The 19,804-nt window shown below is 41.1% G+C and overlaps 1 protein-coding gene across 1 annotated transcript; it reads right to left on the bottom strand.

The window, feature by feature from the left end:
* Positions 1-5,757: 5,757 nt before the first annotated feature.
* Positions 5,758-10,367, bottom strand: oxt.L (oxytocin/neurophysin I prepropeptide L homeolog). The gene is made up of 3 exons (XM_018225433.2): positions 10,191-10,367; positions 7,091-7,295; positions 5,758-5,951 (listed from the first exon to the last, which is right to left on the bottom strand). Exons 1-3 carry the CDS (start codon positions 10,311-10,313, stop codon positions 5,902-5,904), a joined length of 378 nt encoding a protein of 125 aa, XP_018080922.1. The 5' UTR covers positions 10,314-10,367; the 3' UTR covers positions 5,758-5,901.
* Positions 10,368-19,804: the final 9,437 nt, after the last annotated feature.

Below are 19,804 nucleotides of genomic sequence, written 5' to 3'. Positions count from 1 at the left end.
CTGCACAGTAACTCTACTTACCTCTACCATCTGCATTGAGCTCCACATAACCTACCATAATACTAGCTGGCCTAACCTCAGGCCTTTGGCATCATTCACTTTTAAGGGTGGCGGCACACACCTCTTCTTCGGGCGACTTCTGCTGGCTAGAATGCAAATCACCGACTGGATGGCACTCGGATCTCGCACTCATGAGGCAACTTCGGAAAAATGAATCGAACCGAGTGACATCCTGCCAGCGATTTACATTCTAGCCAACGGGAAGGCAGCGGGGAGATTAGTCGCCCGAAGAAGAGGCAATTTGTCGCTGGGTGACTAATCTCCCCAAGAAGCCACGTGTGCCACCACCCTAAAAGAAATCAGCCAAAGAAAAATTCCTGGGACACCTACTTCATTCCCTTATATCTATTTTAAGGACAATTTCCCTCCCACCTGATTGTGGAAGTGGATTCCCTGCCCCATCTAGTGATCGGAACAAGTTGTTGCATGAACCATTATAAAACATAACAATGATCAATCTCTCTATAGATAGCATGGCTCTTCAGCCTCCTGCTGTATTTATTCAGGGTATTAGACCCTTACAGAGCAATGACTTACATCATACAGAACAGCAGTAAAGTTATTTTGTAGCAACTCTGTACAGTAAAGACTTTCGTCTATGAAGATTCTCAATTATCCAGGTCATGTAGTATAATTAAGTGAAATGCAACTGGACATTTGGGAAGTTATTTACTAAACCTCAAATTGTTCTGATCAAGCTTTTTTTGGCAAAAACTCAAATTTTTCGAGATTTATTATAACCCGATGCTGCAAATAGCCGGAATCTGAAAATCCACTATCTCAGACCTGTCAAAATCCAGTATAAGTCAATGGGAGAGACACACCTCCCAATTTGAAGTTATCATGGTCTGCAATGGATTTTACCCAAAAATCTGACTTTTCTGGGGATTTCAGGAAAAACCTTGAGAAAATGCAGAAAAAACAGTACAGTTTGCGTTTTCGCTAGATTTTTTCAAGTTTTTTACCGATCTGATTAAATCGAGTTAATTTATTAATAAATAAGGCAAAATCAGGCATGGGAGTTTGGTTGGGGCTTTTTTATTTGGACAATGAAATAAATTTGGATTTTATTAAATAACACCCAGCAAGTTTTTCTTGATAAAACATTTAACCACTTATCTGAGTGGCTCCTTCAGTTAAAATGAGTGGTAGGGAATTCCCCGGCATTTAAACCCTGGAGGGTAGTAAAGTCACAGACATCCAATCCCAACCACTCGGAGAACTGATGAAGCCACTCGGATAAGTGGTGAAACGTTTCCCAGAAAGCTCTAAATATCCACGTTTACCTTATTTATCAAAACATCAGGTCGAACGAGTTGTTGTGGGAAAAGTCTTGACAAAATCGTGCAACAAATCGAAGTGTGTAACTTTATCGAATTGTCCAATAACCTCGACTTTTTCGGGTTATTGTACGAAAACCAGCGCAGATCACAATATCAAGAAACATCTTCCAGTTGTACAAGGGACATCGGCCATTGACTTCTACATTCAGGGTTGGGCTCGAAAATTGGGGGCCCACCAGGTTTCAAACTTGAGGGGCCGCAGCGTGCGTGTGTGAACGGAGGTGAACGCCGTATATTATTGTTTGGTTTTGGGATCTGGCAGATCAGGGGAGCGGGTCTGGGCAGGGGGGCCCATGAGGGTCAGGGCTCACTGGGTTTTTCCGCGGTGTCCCGTCAGCCCAGTCCGACCCTGTCTACATGACCATGTCAGGTTTTAGCTGAAGTGTTTTTGGATTTGGATTTTAAGCAGCTTTGGGGTATAATAAATCTAGTAAAATTCTTAGGGTTTTATTCCTCAAAAGATTTGAGTTTTTCCCCTTTAAAAACTCAATCAGAAAAACTTGAGGATTAATAAATGGGCCCCTAAATGTCCCGTTGCCTTTGACTTCATTCTACTATATTTGTATAATACTGACTTACAACCCCTTGTTTTTCTTTGCTTGAGGAGGTGACTTAAATATGCAAAACGGACGCAGCTGAGGATGCAGATTTGGGCAAATATTTATAAATATGGGAATTTGACTTATTATTAAGAAAAGAGCTTGTGTTGGAATTGATTAATGGGCGTATTTTTCGCACTATTTACCCTGACGTGCAGGAAGAAGAATTGCCCAGGTCTCTGTGCTCCTTTTCAGAGGGTAGAGGCCTGTGTTTGTCCCATGAATACGTCTCTGTATGTCTGTATGTAGCACATAGGTACCCACTGCCTCTGAGGAAGCCGATTGGTTCGGTGAAACGCGTCAGGCGCAAGTGACGTCACAGTAAACTGCGGGGAAAATGCCACGAGGGAGAGAGAGACGCCGGCAAATCTTCTCCTTTGGGTTCCAACTAATGATACCTGCCAAAGACTTACACATGTGACCAAAACTCATGGAAATGAATGTGAGTTAAATATTTAAAAGTTTTATTAAGCCTTTTAATAAATCAGTGTTATACAATGTGATCTCTTGTCCTTGTCTTGGAGCCGAACAGTGGTTGGTGGAGAGAGGAGAATACAACCTTCTAAGAAGACTCTTTTTCTAAACTTGGTGAAGGTTCCAGAGAAAACCCAATTCAACTATATACACATTCGGGATAAAGTACAGGGCAGATTTATCAAGGGTTCAGGTGAAAATTCGAAGTAAAAAAATGTTTAATTTCAAACTATTTCTGTGTACTTTGACAATCGAATAGACCAAAATTTGTTTCAAATTTGAAAAAAAACTTATATTTGAACATCGAAATTTATCATGTACTGCCTCTTTAAAACTTTGACTTTGACCATTCTCCATCTAAAACCTGCCAAAAAGCTGTTTTAGCCTATGGGGGACCTCCTAGAACCTATTTGGAGTCATTTGGTGGACTTTGAAAAATGTGAGTTTGTTTGGGCAAATACTTTGTTTCAAATTTGAACGCGTTAAAACTTCGATCCAAACAGCTTATTCACCCGAAGTTAAAAACTTAAGATTTTTTTTATTCAAATTTCGAAGTTATGGGGGTTAAAAAAAAACTCCCATTACTTTGAAATTCGACCCTTGATAAATCTGCCCCAAGCTTTAAGTTTTTAAGTTTTATAGTTCTAGGGCATTAGAGTGAGTGTCGCTGGTAAAGTCAGAACTGGGGCAAGAATTCCCAGTTTGGAATGATAAGAGTCGATATTACAGGGGCTTCCTTGTAGGTGATTCCTGTTCACAAATGTCGAATTTAGGAAATAAATAAATAGCTAGAAAGCGAATCATTTATTCACTACTTTCTCAAATGACCGCTCCATAAAGTTGGTCTTTTTATCTTTAATATTGATATTTATTGACTGTTACTAGGAGAAGGCAGAAGCAATTCTATAGGAGAGGATATAGGGGTGTATTTATTGAATAGCTCCGGTGTATATAGGAATGGGTTCAGCAGCCCAGCGCACATTACTGTACATAAACATTGGCTTCTATAGAAACACTAGATGGCGCTGTTAGACTTCCCTTTGGGCTCATCAACCATTAAATCTCTCTGTTATCCCTATGTACAAAGGTGATATTCTATAACTGATCCCAGAAGAACATGCCTCCCAACATTTTTGAAATAGAAAGAGGGACGAAAAGATTTGGCGAAAATGTTTTGACCACGCACATTTTTATGGCTATACCCCCAAATTACCGTGTTCATTTTACAAAATGTGGCGGATTATGAAAGGTTGAACATATTTCTGTGTTTTTTTATGTGTTATTTCAATTTTGCTAATGAAGGTGAATTGTCCTTTAAGCTTCACAGTTTCTCCAGCTTATCTTACATTGTTACAATTGGTTCTTTGCTTATCTTAAATTGTTACAATTGGTTCTTTGCTTATCTTAAATTGTTACAATTGGTTATCTAAAATTGTTACAAAAGTATCTAAGTGCACCTTCCACGTATTCTAGGCTCTTAACTGGCCAAAAGCTAGTTAAGTTAGAAACTTTATATCTTTTTCTGGCTGTTCAAGGATAACTAAATCTAAAAAAATGAGTGAATGTAAAATTGATTAGGGGGCCATTCTAAACACTTTTGCCATGTAAACTCATTATTTATTTATTTTGAATTCCAAGAATTCCAAGGGATACACGTACTGTTAATATGAATGAATTTTGTTACAACAGCGCCACCTACTGGTCAGTTTCCCACCAGTCTGACCAGCAAGTAGTCAAGGAAGTTGTCAGGAGAAAGAAAGAGGCTGCTCTGATGTTCTTCTGCTTAGGAATAAAATTGGAAACCTTTCTCACATCTTTCCTAAGCAGAAGAACATCAGAGCAGCCTCTTTCTTTCTCCTGACAACTTCCTTGACTACTTGGTGGTCAGACAGGTGGGAAAATAACCAGCAGGTGGCGCTGTTGTAACAAAATTCATTCATATTAACAGCACATGTATCCCTTAATATCTTGGAATTAAAAATACATAAATAATGGGTTTACATGGTAAAAGTGCTTAGTGCTTAGAATAGCCCCCTCATTAATTTTGCATTCACGTACTTTCAAGGTTTACTTATCCTTTCAGTGCAGGAGATCAAAGAGAAAGTCAAGACATTTCAGTAACTGTGGACTGTGGGTTGAGCTGTCAAAATCGGGACTGTCCCGTGAAAATCAGGACAGTTGGGAGGTATGGAAGAATAATACAATAGTTATGGCCTGAAAATAGTTTTGCTAGGGCTTTTTCAATGCCTGGGATAGATCACCAGGAGGTGCACTTGTAGGACTCAGGGGCAGATGTATTAAGGGTCGAATATCGAGGGTTAATTAACCCTCGATATTCGACTGGGGAATTAAAATCCTTCGACTTCGAATATCGAAGTCGAAGGATTTTGCGCAAATAGTTCGATCGAACGATTCAAAGGATTTTAATCCATCGATCGAAGGATTATCCTTCGACCAAAAAAAAAAGATAGCCAAGCCTATGGGGACCTTCCCCATAGGCTAAAATTGACTTTGGTAGCTTTTAGGTGGCGAACTAGGGGGTCAACGTTTTTTCTTAAAGAGACAGTACTTCGACTATCGAATGGTCGAATAGTCGAAAGATTTTTAGTTCAAATCATTCGGTTCGAAGTCAAAGTCGTAGTCGAAGGTCGAAGTAGCCCATTCGATGGTCGAAGTAGCCAAAAAAACACTTCGAAATTCGAAGTATTTTTTCTTCTATTCCTTCACTCGAACTTAATGAATGGGCCCCTCAGTGTTGCAACTGTTATTAAATAGTAAATCCCCTTTATATTTCATTAGATTGGAACCTGAGTCCCCCTTTAGGTTACCCATAGCAGATTGTGTTTCAATGGTGAGACACCCTACTGCACCCTGCTTGATGGAAGTACCCTTTGGTGAACTGGGTGCTGATGGGCAGGATTAAAGGGCACACAATGTGGGCAGCCAATGATCATCCCGTGCAAGTAACATTACTGATGTGGAAAAAAGGAGCCCTGTAAGTACCTCCTACTGGTTGTACAGGGATGTGAGCTCAGCTACTGTTTAGCTACTGAAATGATTAAAGCAAGTCTTGTGGGGCAACTTTTACATGGGCAGCAAGGCAGTTTAATAGCTGTCAGTGTTACAAGAGTAGAGGAACTACAACTATTACCTTTGGTTACCTACTAATGGTCACTAAGATGAATCCAAGTCTAGAATATATACCCACACACGTCATATCCACAGTTACATATGTCTGGCGATATCATAAGCGGAAGAAGAAAAACCAAGCGTCAATATTCCAGTGTTATATTGTTATTTATTCTGCAGACAGTACATTTATAAATAGGAAATGGATATGTGACAGTTGCACCTGGACCGAGACCTGGGGTTTTGTCTTTTCATACAATGTAGATGTGGAACCGGTTGCTTTTGAGGAACATCATTTAGGAAAACACAGAGTCCTGTTCACACGCTGGGTCCATTGTACAGCTCTCTGCAAACAGACAAATAATAAGTTACTATAGGAGTGATATATAGTGGTATATATAGTGTATGTGCAATAAACTTGCTTTCATTCTGTGGGGTACTTATATAGGAATCATATCGGGATGCACCGAATCCAGAATTTTCAGCAGCGTTCGGATTCAACTGAATCCTGCTGCCTGGCTGAACCGAATCCGAATTCTAATTTGCATATGCAAATTAGAAGCGGGGAAGTAAAAAATCACAAAACAAAGAAGTAAAAAATATTACCCCTCCCACTCCTAATTTGCATATGCAAATTAGAATTCAGATTCGCTATTTGGTTGAATCTTTCGCAAAGGAAATAGTAGAGAATCTATAATCCATAATGCTTGGGAAATGGGGTTTCCCGGATAACGGCTCTTTCTGTAATTTGGATCTTCATACCGTAAGTCTACTAGAAAATCATGTAAATATTAAATAAACCCAATATGCTGGTTTTGTTTCCAATAAGGATTAATTATATCTTAGTTGGGATCAAGTACAAGCGACTGTTTTATTATTACACAGAAAAAGGAAATGATTTTTAAACATTTGAAATATTTGATTGTAATGGAGTCTATGGGAGACGGCCTTCCCGTAATTCGGAGCTTTGTAGATAACGGGTTTCCGGGTGACAGATCTTATAACATACCGCCCAACATTTTGAAAACAGAAAGAGGGACAAAAAGATTTGACAATTTGTGACCACACCCATTTGTGTGGCCACACCCCCTAATTACCATGTTCATTTTACAAATTTGGCAGGTTATGAAAGTTTGAACACATTTCTGTGTTTTCTTCAGTTATTACAGTTTTGCTAATGAAGGTGAATTGCCATTTAAGCTGCAAGTCACCGTTTCCCCAAGAGACCTGCTTATCTTAAATTGTTACAATTGTTTCTTTGCTGATCTTAAATTGTTACAAAAGTATCTAAGTGCACCTGCCATGCATTCTAGGCTCTCTGCCAAAAGCCAATTAAGTTGGAAACTTGGTATCTTTTTCTGGCTGCAGGAGATCAAAGAGAAAGTCGGGAATCAGGACTGTCCCGTGAAAAACGGGCCAGTTGGGAGGTGTGGTTTACCTGCACAACAAAAGTTGACCAATCAGAGCAGGGCATTCCTGACTTACCATGGTTGCAGCAGATTCCAGAGGCGGCACAGTTTCCTCCATTGTTCCCACATGGTTTTCTCCCCGACTCACACGGAGAGGGAAGGTAGTTCTCCTCTTGGCATCTTAAAGTCTCCGAGGTGCCAACGTAGCAGCCCAGTTCCTCCCCGCAGCAGATGTTTGGCCCAAAACAATGTCCTTTATTTCTCGGCCCACAAGGGATACACTAAAGAGGGGGGATTGAGAGACGTTAGTGCAGCTTGATGCTGAAGAATCTATCACTTTATCTTCAATCTTGTACCTTCTGTGTATGAAAGCTGCCATATTGGTTGCCTACACAGAGGCCTTTAAATATGAGTGGGAGCTGCCATATTGAATACATTCTCTGCTAAGGCTGATGCAACAGCTCTACTTGCCTTAACTGCCCTCTAGAGAATACCCCGGCTAATGCAAGCAATATGGCACTTTCCACTCTCATATATATATATTATCTACAAGAAACTTATTTTTAATTTTTAAAAATTATTTTTAACATTTAATTCTGGGCTCTGAGTTGGAGACCCAGAGGGGCAGGTCCCTCTGTATCTCTGTGATTTTAGGGTCAAAGAGGTGGTAATTCCCATACAGAAATGATAGAGAAGGACTAATTTGCTGGTCGTGGGGCCGGGTACTAAGTGCAAATCACAGCAGCGAATCTCCATGTTTTCCACACTGGGAGCCCTGCCCCACCATCAGCTGATTAATTACAATGTAACTTCCGCCCATCAATATACAGTTATGGGAGTCTGGGACCTGCTATCCAGAATGCTCGGGACCTGGGGTTTCCCGGATAACAAATCTTTTCGTAATTTGGATCTTAATAGCTTAAGTCTACTAGAAAATCATGTAAATAGTAAATAAACCCAATAGGCTGGTTTTGCTTCCAATAAGGATTAATTATATCTTAGTTGGGATCAAGTACATGTGACTGTTTTATTATTACACAGAAAAGGGAAATTGTTTTTTAAAAATGTGGATTATTTGGATAAAATGTAGTTAATGGGAGACGGCCTTTCTGTAATTCGGAGAATTCTGGATAATGGGTTTCTGGATAACGGATCTCATAGCTGTACCAATGCCTGATGAGAGGCGGACAGAGGGTGGCACTTAAGTTTCCCCCTTACCTATCCCCTAACTTGACTGTCATTTCCCCTGGTTTGAGGTGCAATATAATCCCTAAAACCTTGAATATCCCTCATTTAATAGTAATTACGTTTTTGCTGCAGTTCTCAACCCCTTTGCACAGACCTAGTACAGTGTATGATTTCCATTGTACAACAGCAGTAAACTCAAGTTATACCTCTTTGTAAGTTTTGTGTATTTTTTTTGCATAGTAAAAGAAAACTAACCATTAATAAAATTCTAACCATTTTAATGTCTATAACACCGTAGGGACAATTTGCACAGTGTAGGGAGGGTGCAAAGTCCAAAAAAATGGGTTCACAGTGAGCAGTTCCCCTGCATGGTCGTTCTTAATAAATTCCCATCCACTTAAGGTGTAAGCTCTGTGGGGAAGCAGCCTCCTTCCTCCTATACCTCCAAACATGTGCCCCCCCCAGTGCCTCTGTGGCCAACTGGAGGGTGGAGCTCGGAGGGAGAGGTAGACGGCTCTGGTGGGCCTCTACTATATATTATACATATATATATATATAAACACACTATATATTCAGGCATGGAACCTGTTATCCAGAATGCTCGGGACCTGGGGTTTTCCGTAATTTGGATCTTCATACCTTAAGTCTACTAGAAAATCATATAAACATTAAATAAACCCAATAGGCTGGTTTTGCTTCCAATAAGGATTAATTATATCTTATTTGGGATCAAGTACAAGCGACTGTTTTATTATTACACAGAAAAAGGAAATCACCATTAAACTGTTTCATTATTTGGATAAAATCGAGTCTATGGCAAAATGCCTTTTTGTAATTCTGAGCTTTCTGGATATATATATACACATTCTTATGAATCTTTTATTATAAGACAGGAGTGCCCATACCTTACTAATGGGAGGTCTACTTTTAGTTGTCCCATTATAATCTACATCCATAATATCACTGTTATCATTCTGTTCCATGGAAAATATTACTTAAATATTATATTGATTCATGAGAGAATTCATTGTGTATTGCTATGTTTAAGACACAACAATTTCTTATGTAACCTTAACAGAATAAATATCTGAATGAAAAGAATAAAACAGGAGGGTGATTTAAGGTGGCCATACACGGGCCGATAAAAGCTGCCGACAGACCGTGTCGGCAACTTATTGGCCCGTGTATGGGGCCCCCTGGCGGGCTTCACCGATCGAGATCTGGCCGAAAGTCGGCCAGATCTCGATCGGATGGGACAAAAAATCCCGTCGGATCGCGGCCGCATCTATTCGTTGATGCGGCCCCGAGATCCGACCGCCCGTTAGGCATCGTTAGGATCCGATTGTTGGGCCCTAGGGCCCACGATTGGATCAGCCGATATTGCCCACCTCAAGGTGGGCATATGGGAGGGAGATCCGCTCGTTTGGCGACATCGCCAAACGAGCGGATCTCTCCATGTATGGCCACCTTTTGTCAAGATTTTTATTGGCAGATCTACTGATCTCCAAGTAAATATCTACTGGTAGATCCTGATCTACCTTTTGGCTACCCCCATTATAAGGGGAAGTTCTGAATAGTCTGAGACATTTAATCCAATGAACTCCTGCGTCTCTATAGGGTCTCCTCTGCCAGGTGTACCCCCCTTCCCCCCATGTTGGTGCAGGTAAGTCAGGGATTCTTTTATGCAGGGAGCCCAAACAGTTGGTTTGGTATTGATTCTTATTATTTTTGACTATTCCAGAAGAACATTGAATCTTATCAAAGGTGGGTCATGAAGACCCACCATAACCAGCATGGAGGTCCAATTTTGGGTCAATACCTAGATTAGTAATTGCTGAGGGGTAACTGACCATTGAGAGAAATCTCACCCTACCCAAATGTCCAATGTCCCTTCCTAGAATGACAGAGCAAAGACTGTATATTACACATACTGTACAACATCAAAGGCTAAATAAAGAAAACTCTGCTGAGGGCACAGACTCTCTTACCTTCCTAATGTCCATGATGTCCATCACCGATCTCTTTCCTCCAATGGGGCAGTTCTGGATGTAACAAGCTGAAGTAAGAGCCAGGAGGCAGAAGAGACAAGCGGCCAGTGTAGTGTAGGTCATGGTTGGTCTGGTTATGTGATGCCTTCTGCTCAGTACTCACCTGGGGCTACTCTACCGTGTGTCCTCTCTATATATATATATCGCCTCACCCGGAGACGCCCCCATTCCTCAGTAACGTCACGGATCTTCTTGTAGTGAAATGATAATAATAAATGCCATTCCTTCTGGCAGCAAATTTCTCAATTATTAACCCAAGGTTGAAGATGTGAGGTCTCCAAGGAAAGAATCATTTCGCTGGGAGATGTTTCCAGTGTGTAAAGAGATAATATGTATTAGTGGAAGAAGTCCTTTTCATTAGCGAGTCTTCAAGGTCAGCCCACGGGCAATTTACCTGTATATAAAGGGTCGTAACCCTGGAACTGGAAACCGTTGCCCCCCCTTTTTTTTAAATAAACTGCGCGTGTAACGAGCGGAATGAATATGACTGATTAATTTACAGTTTAACCATAATTCTCGATGTATCTCAGTCTTCCTTCTCTATTATCTCACATGAGTCACAGAGGAACAAGAGTGGAGGAAAGAAAGAATCCACTCAATAAATCTCCAGCCCCAAGGATAGAGAGTGACCCCAGCAACTGGATGGAGCATAAACGCCCCATAAAAAGTCACAGTTATGGTGCCCGTTTAGGTGGGTAAAATGATTCCTTCCCCAATATATATCGAGTGTGGTCCATCACTTGGGTAGCGAATTTGGCAAAGATCTTGTCCTCTTTTTGGGAATGCACCGAATCCACTTTTTTGGATTCGGACAAACCCGGATTCGGAAAGATTTGGCCTCATCTTCGTACACAGCTAAAAAAAATTTTACTTCCTTGTTTTGTGACGAAAAGTCACATCATTTTAAGGATTCGGATTTGGTTCAGCCAGGCACAAGGATTCAGCCGAATCCTGCTGAAAATGGCCGAATTCCTGGCCGAATTCCGAACTGAATCTTGGATTTGGTGCATCCCTACCTCTTTTACCAATATATGTTGAAATTGTTCAATAATTAGGTCCTCCTGGGCCCCTTATACCTCCTGGCCCACCCGGAAGCCGTAGGGTCTGCTTCCTCTCTAGTTACACCCCTGGTTTCTGCACAAGGGGTCTTTTCTTAATTTGGATCTCCATTTCTTAATGCTACTTAAAAACTTAGCAAAGCTATTTTGCCTGACAGATGTAGGAAGAGAAATCTATGTAGGACTTATGGGCATCGCCTGGAAATGTTATGAGAGATGCCCTCTCACCAGACAGCTGATAGGGCAATAATAAAACTTTCTAAGCGGCATTTTGGAATGTGACCTGGTTTGTGCCATCCCTTTTGTTCTACATGGATATGTAGTTGCCCAGCATGCCAAGCTCATTGCCCTGCGACTGAATTCCATGTTGTTTTGGTTGCGGGATATGGGCCACTGCACTTGTGTGAAGACCTTTTGGTTCCAGAGGGGAGTGCCCATGTCCGGCCATCACTGGGGCTAGTGGAGTTCTGCTGGGTCATGCACAATGTGAAGTGCTAGTTGCCCAATACATGCCCATTTGCTGAGTAGTGACTACTGCCCACTACCCCTTTAAACTTAAAACCCATTTGTAAAGTGTTTTCATAACCTGATTCTTCCCTCTAGCGATACCTAAGCTGATCCTCCAAGCACACCCTACATCTACTTCTCTTTAGGGCAAAGAGTAGTCCTCAATATCATGAGCCCCAATATCAGGAGTTGTTCAACTTTGACTTAACTGTTAGTAGGATGTAGAGAGTGATATTCTAAGACAATTTGCAATTGGTTTTATTATTGGTGGGTTTTGATTTATTTAGTTTTTTTTTATTGGGAGTTTGGATGTGTTTTTTTTAAATGTGTAGCCTTACAGATCATTTGCTTTTTAGGCGGAGTCATTGACCCCAATTTAAAAGTTAAGACGACATGGCAAATAATTAAAAATCTGTATTTAAAATAAATAATGAAGACCAATTAAAAGGTTGCCCAGAATTGGCTATCCTATAGAATACTATAAGTTAACTAAAAGGTGAACTGCCCCTTTAAAGTCAGACCAGTGATCAAGAAACAATCCGGAGTGAGCAGAGCAGGTCATTTTCCAGACCAAGTCCATACAACTGAAACTTCTAAAGCAAATGAGAACCCTTTAACGATGAAAGGAATATAAATACTAAGCACCTTTTCATTTCCTCTTCATTATTGAAAGTGACCCCAGTAACCAAAAAAAGGAGTTGAAATCCCAAGCCTGAGAGCCTGAAGGAAAATATGTCTACATCATATTAAGGTGAATTTCCCCTTTAATTGTGGTTGTGTCACCTATACGCTATTTGCTGCCTAATCACTCCGGATTATTCAGACCTTATGAAGGCAAATTCATCAACCACTGACCTATCCTGTCACCTCTTAGGAGTTAGTGTCCCGTGCTGTGATGTGTTAGAGTTCAAATTGTTTATTGGTATTAAACTGTTATTCTTATGCTCCTCACTTACTGTGACCGTTTTAATTAAAGCTGAAAGCCAATTAACACAAGAGACCAAACATGGAAACCAACTTTCCTTCTGTCGGTGTCGGGGAGCACAAATATGGGGTGCCAGTAGTAACCCCAGGGAGACATCAATGGGTGGCTGACCATGTCCATAGGAAATAGAGGAAACATTTAGCACCCACAGAAACTACTTTAGGTCTTTAAAAATCCCATCATTCATCATTCTCAGAGTCCGTTCATGCAGTGGTTCCTTTACTGCACTGCTGTGCTGATTGACCACCCTGGAAACTGCTTAAAGGGGATATAAACCCACAAATGGAAATGTCTAGATGACAGAAAAAAATGAATTCTTAGCAACCTCCCATTATACATTCATTAAAAACTTTCAATGTACTTTCTGCACTGCTGGTTATGACTTTTACAACAATAAGCCGATTAAAGGGTAGGTTCACTTTTAATTTAACAATTAGTTTGTTATAGAATGGACATTTCAATGGCAATCATTATTAAATGATTTCTTCTGACTCTTTCCAGCTTTCAAATAGGGGTCAACGACCCCATCTAAAAAACAAATGCTCTGTAAGGCAACAAATGTATAGTTATTGCTTCTTTTTATTCCTCCTCTTTCTGTTCAGGCCTCTCCTATTCATATTCCAGTCTCTTATTCAAATCAATACATGGTTGCTAGGGGAATTTGGACCCTAGCAAACAGATTGCAAACTGGAGAACTGCTGAATAAAAAGCGAAAAAACTCAAAACCACAAATAATAAAAAATGAAAACCAATTGCAGATGGTCTCAGAATATCCCTCTCTACATCATACTGACAGTTATCTCAACCCTTTAACAGAAGCGACATTGATGGGAATGAGGGTCATTCTCTGCACAGACACTAAAGGGGCGCACTCTAACACTAAGCACCCCTCAATGCTCCTGCACTGCTGTCCTGGGTCAATGACCCCACAATCTCCTCAGTAGGGGCCAGTACTAAGTGAGTCATTATTCTCACTGACCGGGGCTAATGGACGACATTGTGGTTTTCTTTACCTTTTGTCCTGTAAAGAACATTTATTCCTTGTCAATGTCTTGGAACCTCGCTGTATCATTACTTCTTAATAAAAGACAATTTCAGCTGTTTAAATGTTAATCCATAACAATGGGCTCATTAGCACCAATCAGCCTCTTAATGATCTCAAGGATCCCGGAGCTTCAATATCATCAGCCACTTAAGCAACAACTCAGGGGGCGAGACCTCGTCAGACTCAAGAGGCGTCAGCTGTCCGGGACTAATTATAGTCACTTAAAGGGGAAAGATACGTGTGACGTTTCATCACAATTGTCTCATTCATTTTTGTTAAACACTGGGACGGAATGTCAGTCTTCTTGATGGTTACAATGGGAATTAATTTTATTAACATCGAGAAACATTCAACTTTTGTTGCCAAATGTTCTGTAAGGAATAGTGTGTCGCTTCTTGCTGGAAAACCGCAGAGACTATTATCCACTGTTACTATAGGCATCATCTCTCCCTACTATACCTGCTATCCCACAGTCACACTCCCTTCCCAGAGACTATTATCCACAGTTACTATAGACACCATCTCTCCCTACTATACCTGTTATCCCACAGTCACACTCCCTTCCCAGAGACTATTATCCACTGTTACTATAGACACCATCTCTCCCTACTATACCTGCTATCCCACAGTCACACTCCCTTCCCAGAGACTATTATCCACTGTTTACTATAGACACCATCTCTCCCTACTATACCTGCTATCCCACAGTCACACTCCCTTCCAGAGACTATTATCCACTGTTACTATAGGCACCATCTCTCCCTACTATACCTGCTATCCCCAGTCACACTCCCTTCCAGAGACTATTATCCACTGTTACTATAGGCACCATCTCTCCCTACTATACCTGTTATCCCACAGTCACACTCCCTTCCCAGAGACTATTATCCACTGTTACTATAGGCACCATCTCTCCCTACTATACCTGCTATCCCACAGTCACACTCCCTTCCCAGAGACTATTATCCACTGTTACTATAGGCACCATCTCTCCCTACTATACCTGCTATCCCACAGTCACACTCCCTTCCCAGAGACTATTATCCCACTGTTACTATAGGCACCATCTCTCCCTACTATACCTGTTATCCCACAGTCACACTCCCTTCCCAGAGACTATTATCCACTGTTACTATAGACACCATCTCTCCCTACTATACCTGTTATCCCACAGTCACACTCCCTTCCCAGAGACTATTATCCCACTGTTACTATAGACACCATCTCTCCCTACTATACCTGCTATCCCACAGTCACACTCCCTTCCCACAGACTATTATCCACTGTTACTATAGACACCATCTCTCCCTACTATACCTGTTATCCCACAGTCACACTCCCTTCCCAGAGACTATTATCCACTGTTACTATAGACACCATTTCTCCCTACTATACCTGCTATCCCACAGTCACACTCCCTTCCCAGAGACTATTATCCACTGTTACTATAGGCACCATCTCTCCCTACTATACCTGCTATCCCACAGCCACACTCCCTTCCCAGAGACTATTATCCCACTGTTACTATAGGCACCATCTCTCCCTACTATACCTGCTATCCCATAGTCACACTCCCTTCCCAGAGACTATTATCCCACTGTTACTATAGACACCATCTCTCCCTACTATACCTGCTATCCCACAGTCACACTCCCTTCCCAGAGACTATTATCCACTGTTACTATAGGCACCATCTCTCCCTACTATACCTGCTATCCCATAGTCACACTCCCTTCCCAGAGACTATTATCCACTGTTACTATAGGCACCATCTCTCCCTACTATACCTGCTATCCCACAGCCACACTCCCTTCCCAGAGACTATTATCCCACTGTTACTATAGGCACCATCTCTCCCTACTATACCTGCTATCCCACAGTCACACTCCCTTCCCAGAGACTATTATCCACTGTTACTATAGACACCATCTCTCCCTACTATACCTGCTATCCCATAGTCACACTCCCTTCCCAGAGACTATTATCCACTGTTACTATAGGCACCATCTCTCCCTACTATACCTGCTATCCCACAGCCACACTCCCTTCCCAGAGACTATTATCCCACTGTTACTATAGGCACCATCTCTCCCTACTATACCTGCTATCCCACAGTCACACTCCCTTCCCAGAGACTATTATCCACTGTTACTATAGGCACCATCTCCCCCTACTATACCTGCTATCCCACAGTCACACTCCCTTCCCAGAGACTATTATCCCACTGTTACTATAGGCACCATCTCTCCCTACTATACCTGCTATCCCACAGTCACACTCCCTTCCCAGAGACTATTATCCACTGTTACTATAGACACCATCTATCCCTACTATACCTGCTATCCCACAGTCACACTCCCTTCCCAGAGACTATTATCCATTGTTACTATAGGCACCATCTCTCCCTACTATACCTGCTATCCCACAGTCACACTCCCTTCCCAGAGACTATTATCCACTGTTACTATAGGCACCATCTCTCCCTACTATACCTGCTATCCCACAGTCACACTCCCTTCCCAGAGACTATTATCCACTGTTACTATAGGCACCATCTCTCCCTACTATACCTGCTATCCCACAGTCACACTCCCTTCCCAGAGACTATTATCCACTGTTACTATAGGCACCATCTCTCCCTACTATACCTGCTATCCCACAGCCACACTCCCTTCCCAGAGACTATTATCCCACTGTTACTATAGGCACCATCTCTCCCTACTATACCTGCTATCCCACAGCCACACTCCGTTCCCAGAGACTATTATCCCACTGTTACTATAGGCACCATCTCTCCCTACTATACCTGCTATCCCACAGTCACACTCCCTTCCCAGAGACTATTATCCACTGTTACTATAGGCACCATCTCTCCCTACTATACCTGCTATCCCACAGTCACACTCCCTTCCCAGAGACTATTATCCCACTGTTACTATAGGCACCATCTCTCCCTACTATACCTGCTATCCCACAGTCACACTCCCTTCCCAGAGACTATTATCCATTGTTACTATAGGCACCATCTCTCCCTACTATACCTGCTAAATAAATTTGCTTTGTGTTGTTGTTGCTATAGGTTTATAATTAGTGATGGGCGAATTTGCGCCGTTTCGCTTCGCCGAAAAATTCGCGAATTTCGCGCGAAATTCGCGAAACGGCGAAAAATTCGCGAAACTGAGCCGGCGTCTCGTTTTTGACGCCGGCGCCCGTTTTTGACGCCGGCGCCCGTTTTTGACGCCGGCGCCCGTTTTTCCGACGCCGGCGTCCGTTTGTGACGCCGGCGTCCGTTTTTTCGAAAATAAAATTTTGACGCCGGCGAATTTTTTCGCCGAATTTTCGCGGGCGTTTCGCGAATTTATTCGCCTGCCGCGAATCGCGCAAATTCGCCGCGAATTCGCGCCTGGCGAATAAATTCGCCCATCACTATTTATAATTTCAAACCGTGCCATTTTCCAAGCACAAGTGAGATATATCTCTGGAGACACAGCCTCACACCTAATATTAATATCCCCTCTATAATGCCAGAGACATTTCTTTAACCCAAAGTGCATTTAATCCTATTGATGTCCAGAAATATGTTAATCAATGACTCACAAACTGACATTAGCCATCCCGGCTTCATTGTATAGTTATAAAGAGACGGTGTGTGTATATAATAGAAGCCTAACAAGAGGATGAAACGTTGGACATTTAATTGTCTGTATTTCTTTCCCATTCCGCTTCTGTCTAAATGTCACAGTTCCAAGAACATATCGGCCATTCAGCCCAACAATGAGAGGTACAAGGGTGATCCATTTACATCATATTCATTTTCCATTTAGATAGAAAAGAAAGGAGCACGGGGAAGATATTTTCTGCGTTTGTGCCCTTATACGTCTGCCTTACGCACTTATGTTAACACAAGGCCCCAGTACATGTAGCAGAATGGATGTACCTATATCTGTATATAACCAGTCACCATGACAGCCCTGAGTAAATGCTTTGTAACAAATAAAGGAAAACTCGTGCTCTCTAATAAAGACTGAAGAACCATTATGAACCTCAAAACAAAACACGGATTCTATACTTAACTTGGTCTGCCCCTTCCTACCTTACTTCCATCTGATTCATTATTATTATATTATTATTATATTATTATTATATTATTATTATATTATTATTATATTATTATGTATTTAGTCCTTTGTTTATAGTGGAGCAGTGTTCAACTTTGTGTAGCTGACATCATTCCCAACTACTACTCTCTCTGGGTTCCAAGTAAGACTTTGGAAAATCAAGTCACAGGTAAAAATGAATCCCTAGAAAGTGAGTAGATGAAAGTGAGTATAGATCAATCCTACACCTTGCTTGGATGTTGTAAAGCTACAACACTGAGATCTAATCAACTTATGGACCAACTCACATGGTGCATCTTGTGAAGGTTTACATTACTCTGATCTAAGAGACTGGAATATGAATAGGAGAGGCCTGAATTGAAAGAGGAGTAATACAAAGTAGCAATAACAATACATTTGTAGCCTTACAGAGCATTTGTTTTTTTAGGTGGGGTCAGTGACCCCCATTTGAAAGCTGGAAAGAGTCAGAACAAGAAGGGAAATGATTAAAAAACAATAAAAAAGAATATATGAAGACAATTGAAAAGTTGATTAGAATTGGCCATTTTATAACATACTAAAAGTTAAGTTAAAGACAAACCACCCCTTTAATGTTGGCTATATGTCTTTGTAGTGACAACCTGCCTATACAACCATCACTGAGACATATACTCGAATTCTGGAGTCCTGCTTGTCCATGTCCTTCTACTTAGTCTCTCATGCACAAATACATAGAGAAGGAATGTTATATATATATATATATATATATATATATATATATATATATATATATATATATATATATATATATATATATACAGTCCAAAGCTGGTGCACCAGTCACTCAAAGGTAATGCCTGGGTGCTGGTTAAACAAAGTAATCTGTAAAGCACCTGATGACGGCTCGAGTTTAGGAGCCGAAACGTCGCAATAAAGCAAACTATCTTTGTTTTTTCACTACAAAGACCTGTGTGTGCGGGTTTTTTTGTGCTTTATATATATATATATATATATATAACAAACAAGGGAAAGTGGTGCTCACCACTATTTTTTAAAACCATTAGGCGGGGGTGCAATGAGGCTGTGACCACAAAATACATATAGTCAACTACAGGGATTGAAACAAAACAGGGATTGTTTGTCCATATATTGCATAATAAGTTGCAGGTAAAACCTAGTCCCTTTGTAAAATGTATAATGAAGCAATTGAATTCTTAATGAATCAGATGAAAATTAAGCGTAGGACTGGCCAGATATGGGATGACTTTGACGTAGTTGGCCAGCTTAAATATATTGCAATATATGGACAAACAATCCCTGTGTTGATTAAAGGGTAAGGCATTTTTCAGTAGCAGTAGCACAAACTGTCTCTGTCTTAAATATATTGATAATGGGTTGAGTGCAGAGGACTCTTGTATTTGTCTATATGTATTTTGTGGTCACACCCTCATTGCACCCCCGCCTAATGGTTTTAAAAAATAGTGGTGAGCACAGCTTTCCCTTGTTTGTTATAGTTATACAGGAGCAGTGACCAGCTCCATGTTGTAGCTCCCACCCTTCCCAGCTATAGTCAGGTGATCCCACTGGTGTCTAATAAAAGGGCAGCCAAGTATGGAGGTTTACTTTGAAAGCAGCAAGTAAGTTGCAGGTAAAACTTAGTCCCTTTGTAAAATGTATAATGAAGCAATAGAATTCTTAATGAATCAGATGAAAATTAAGCGTAGGACTGGCCAGATATGGGATGACTGTGACGTTGTTGTTCAGCTTAAATATATTGCAATATATGGACAAACAATCCCTGTGTTGTTTAAAGGGTAAGGCATTTTTCAGTAGCAGTAGCACAAAATGTCTCTGTCTTAAAT

Source organism: Xenopus laevis, chromosome 1L (assembly GCF_017654675.1).
Source record: "Xenopus laevis strain J_2021 chromosome 1L, Xenopus_laevis_v10.1, whole genome shotgun sequence".
NCBI classification, from domain to species: domain Eukaryota; kingdom Metazoa; phylum Chordata; class Amphibia; order Anura; family Pipidae; genus Xenopus; species Xenopus laevis.
Note: the sequence above shows the minus strand (reverse complement) of the source record. Positions and strands in the feature narration are given on the sequence as shown.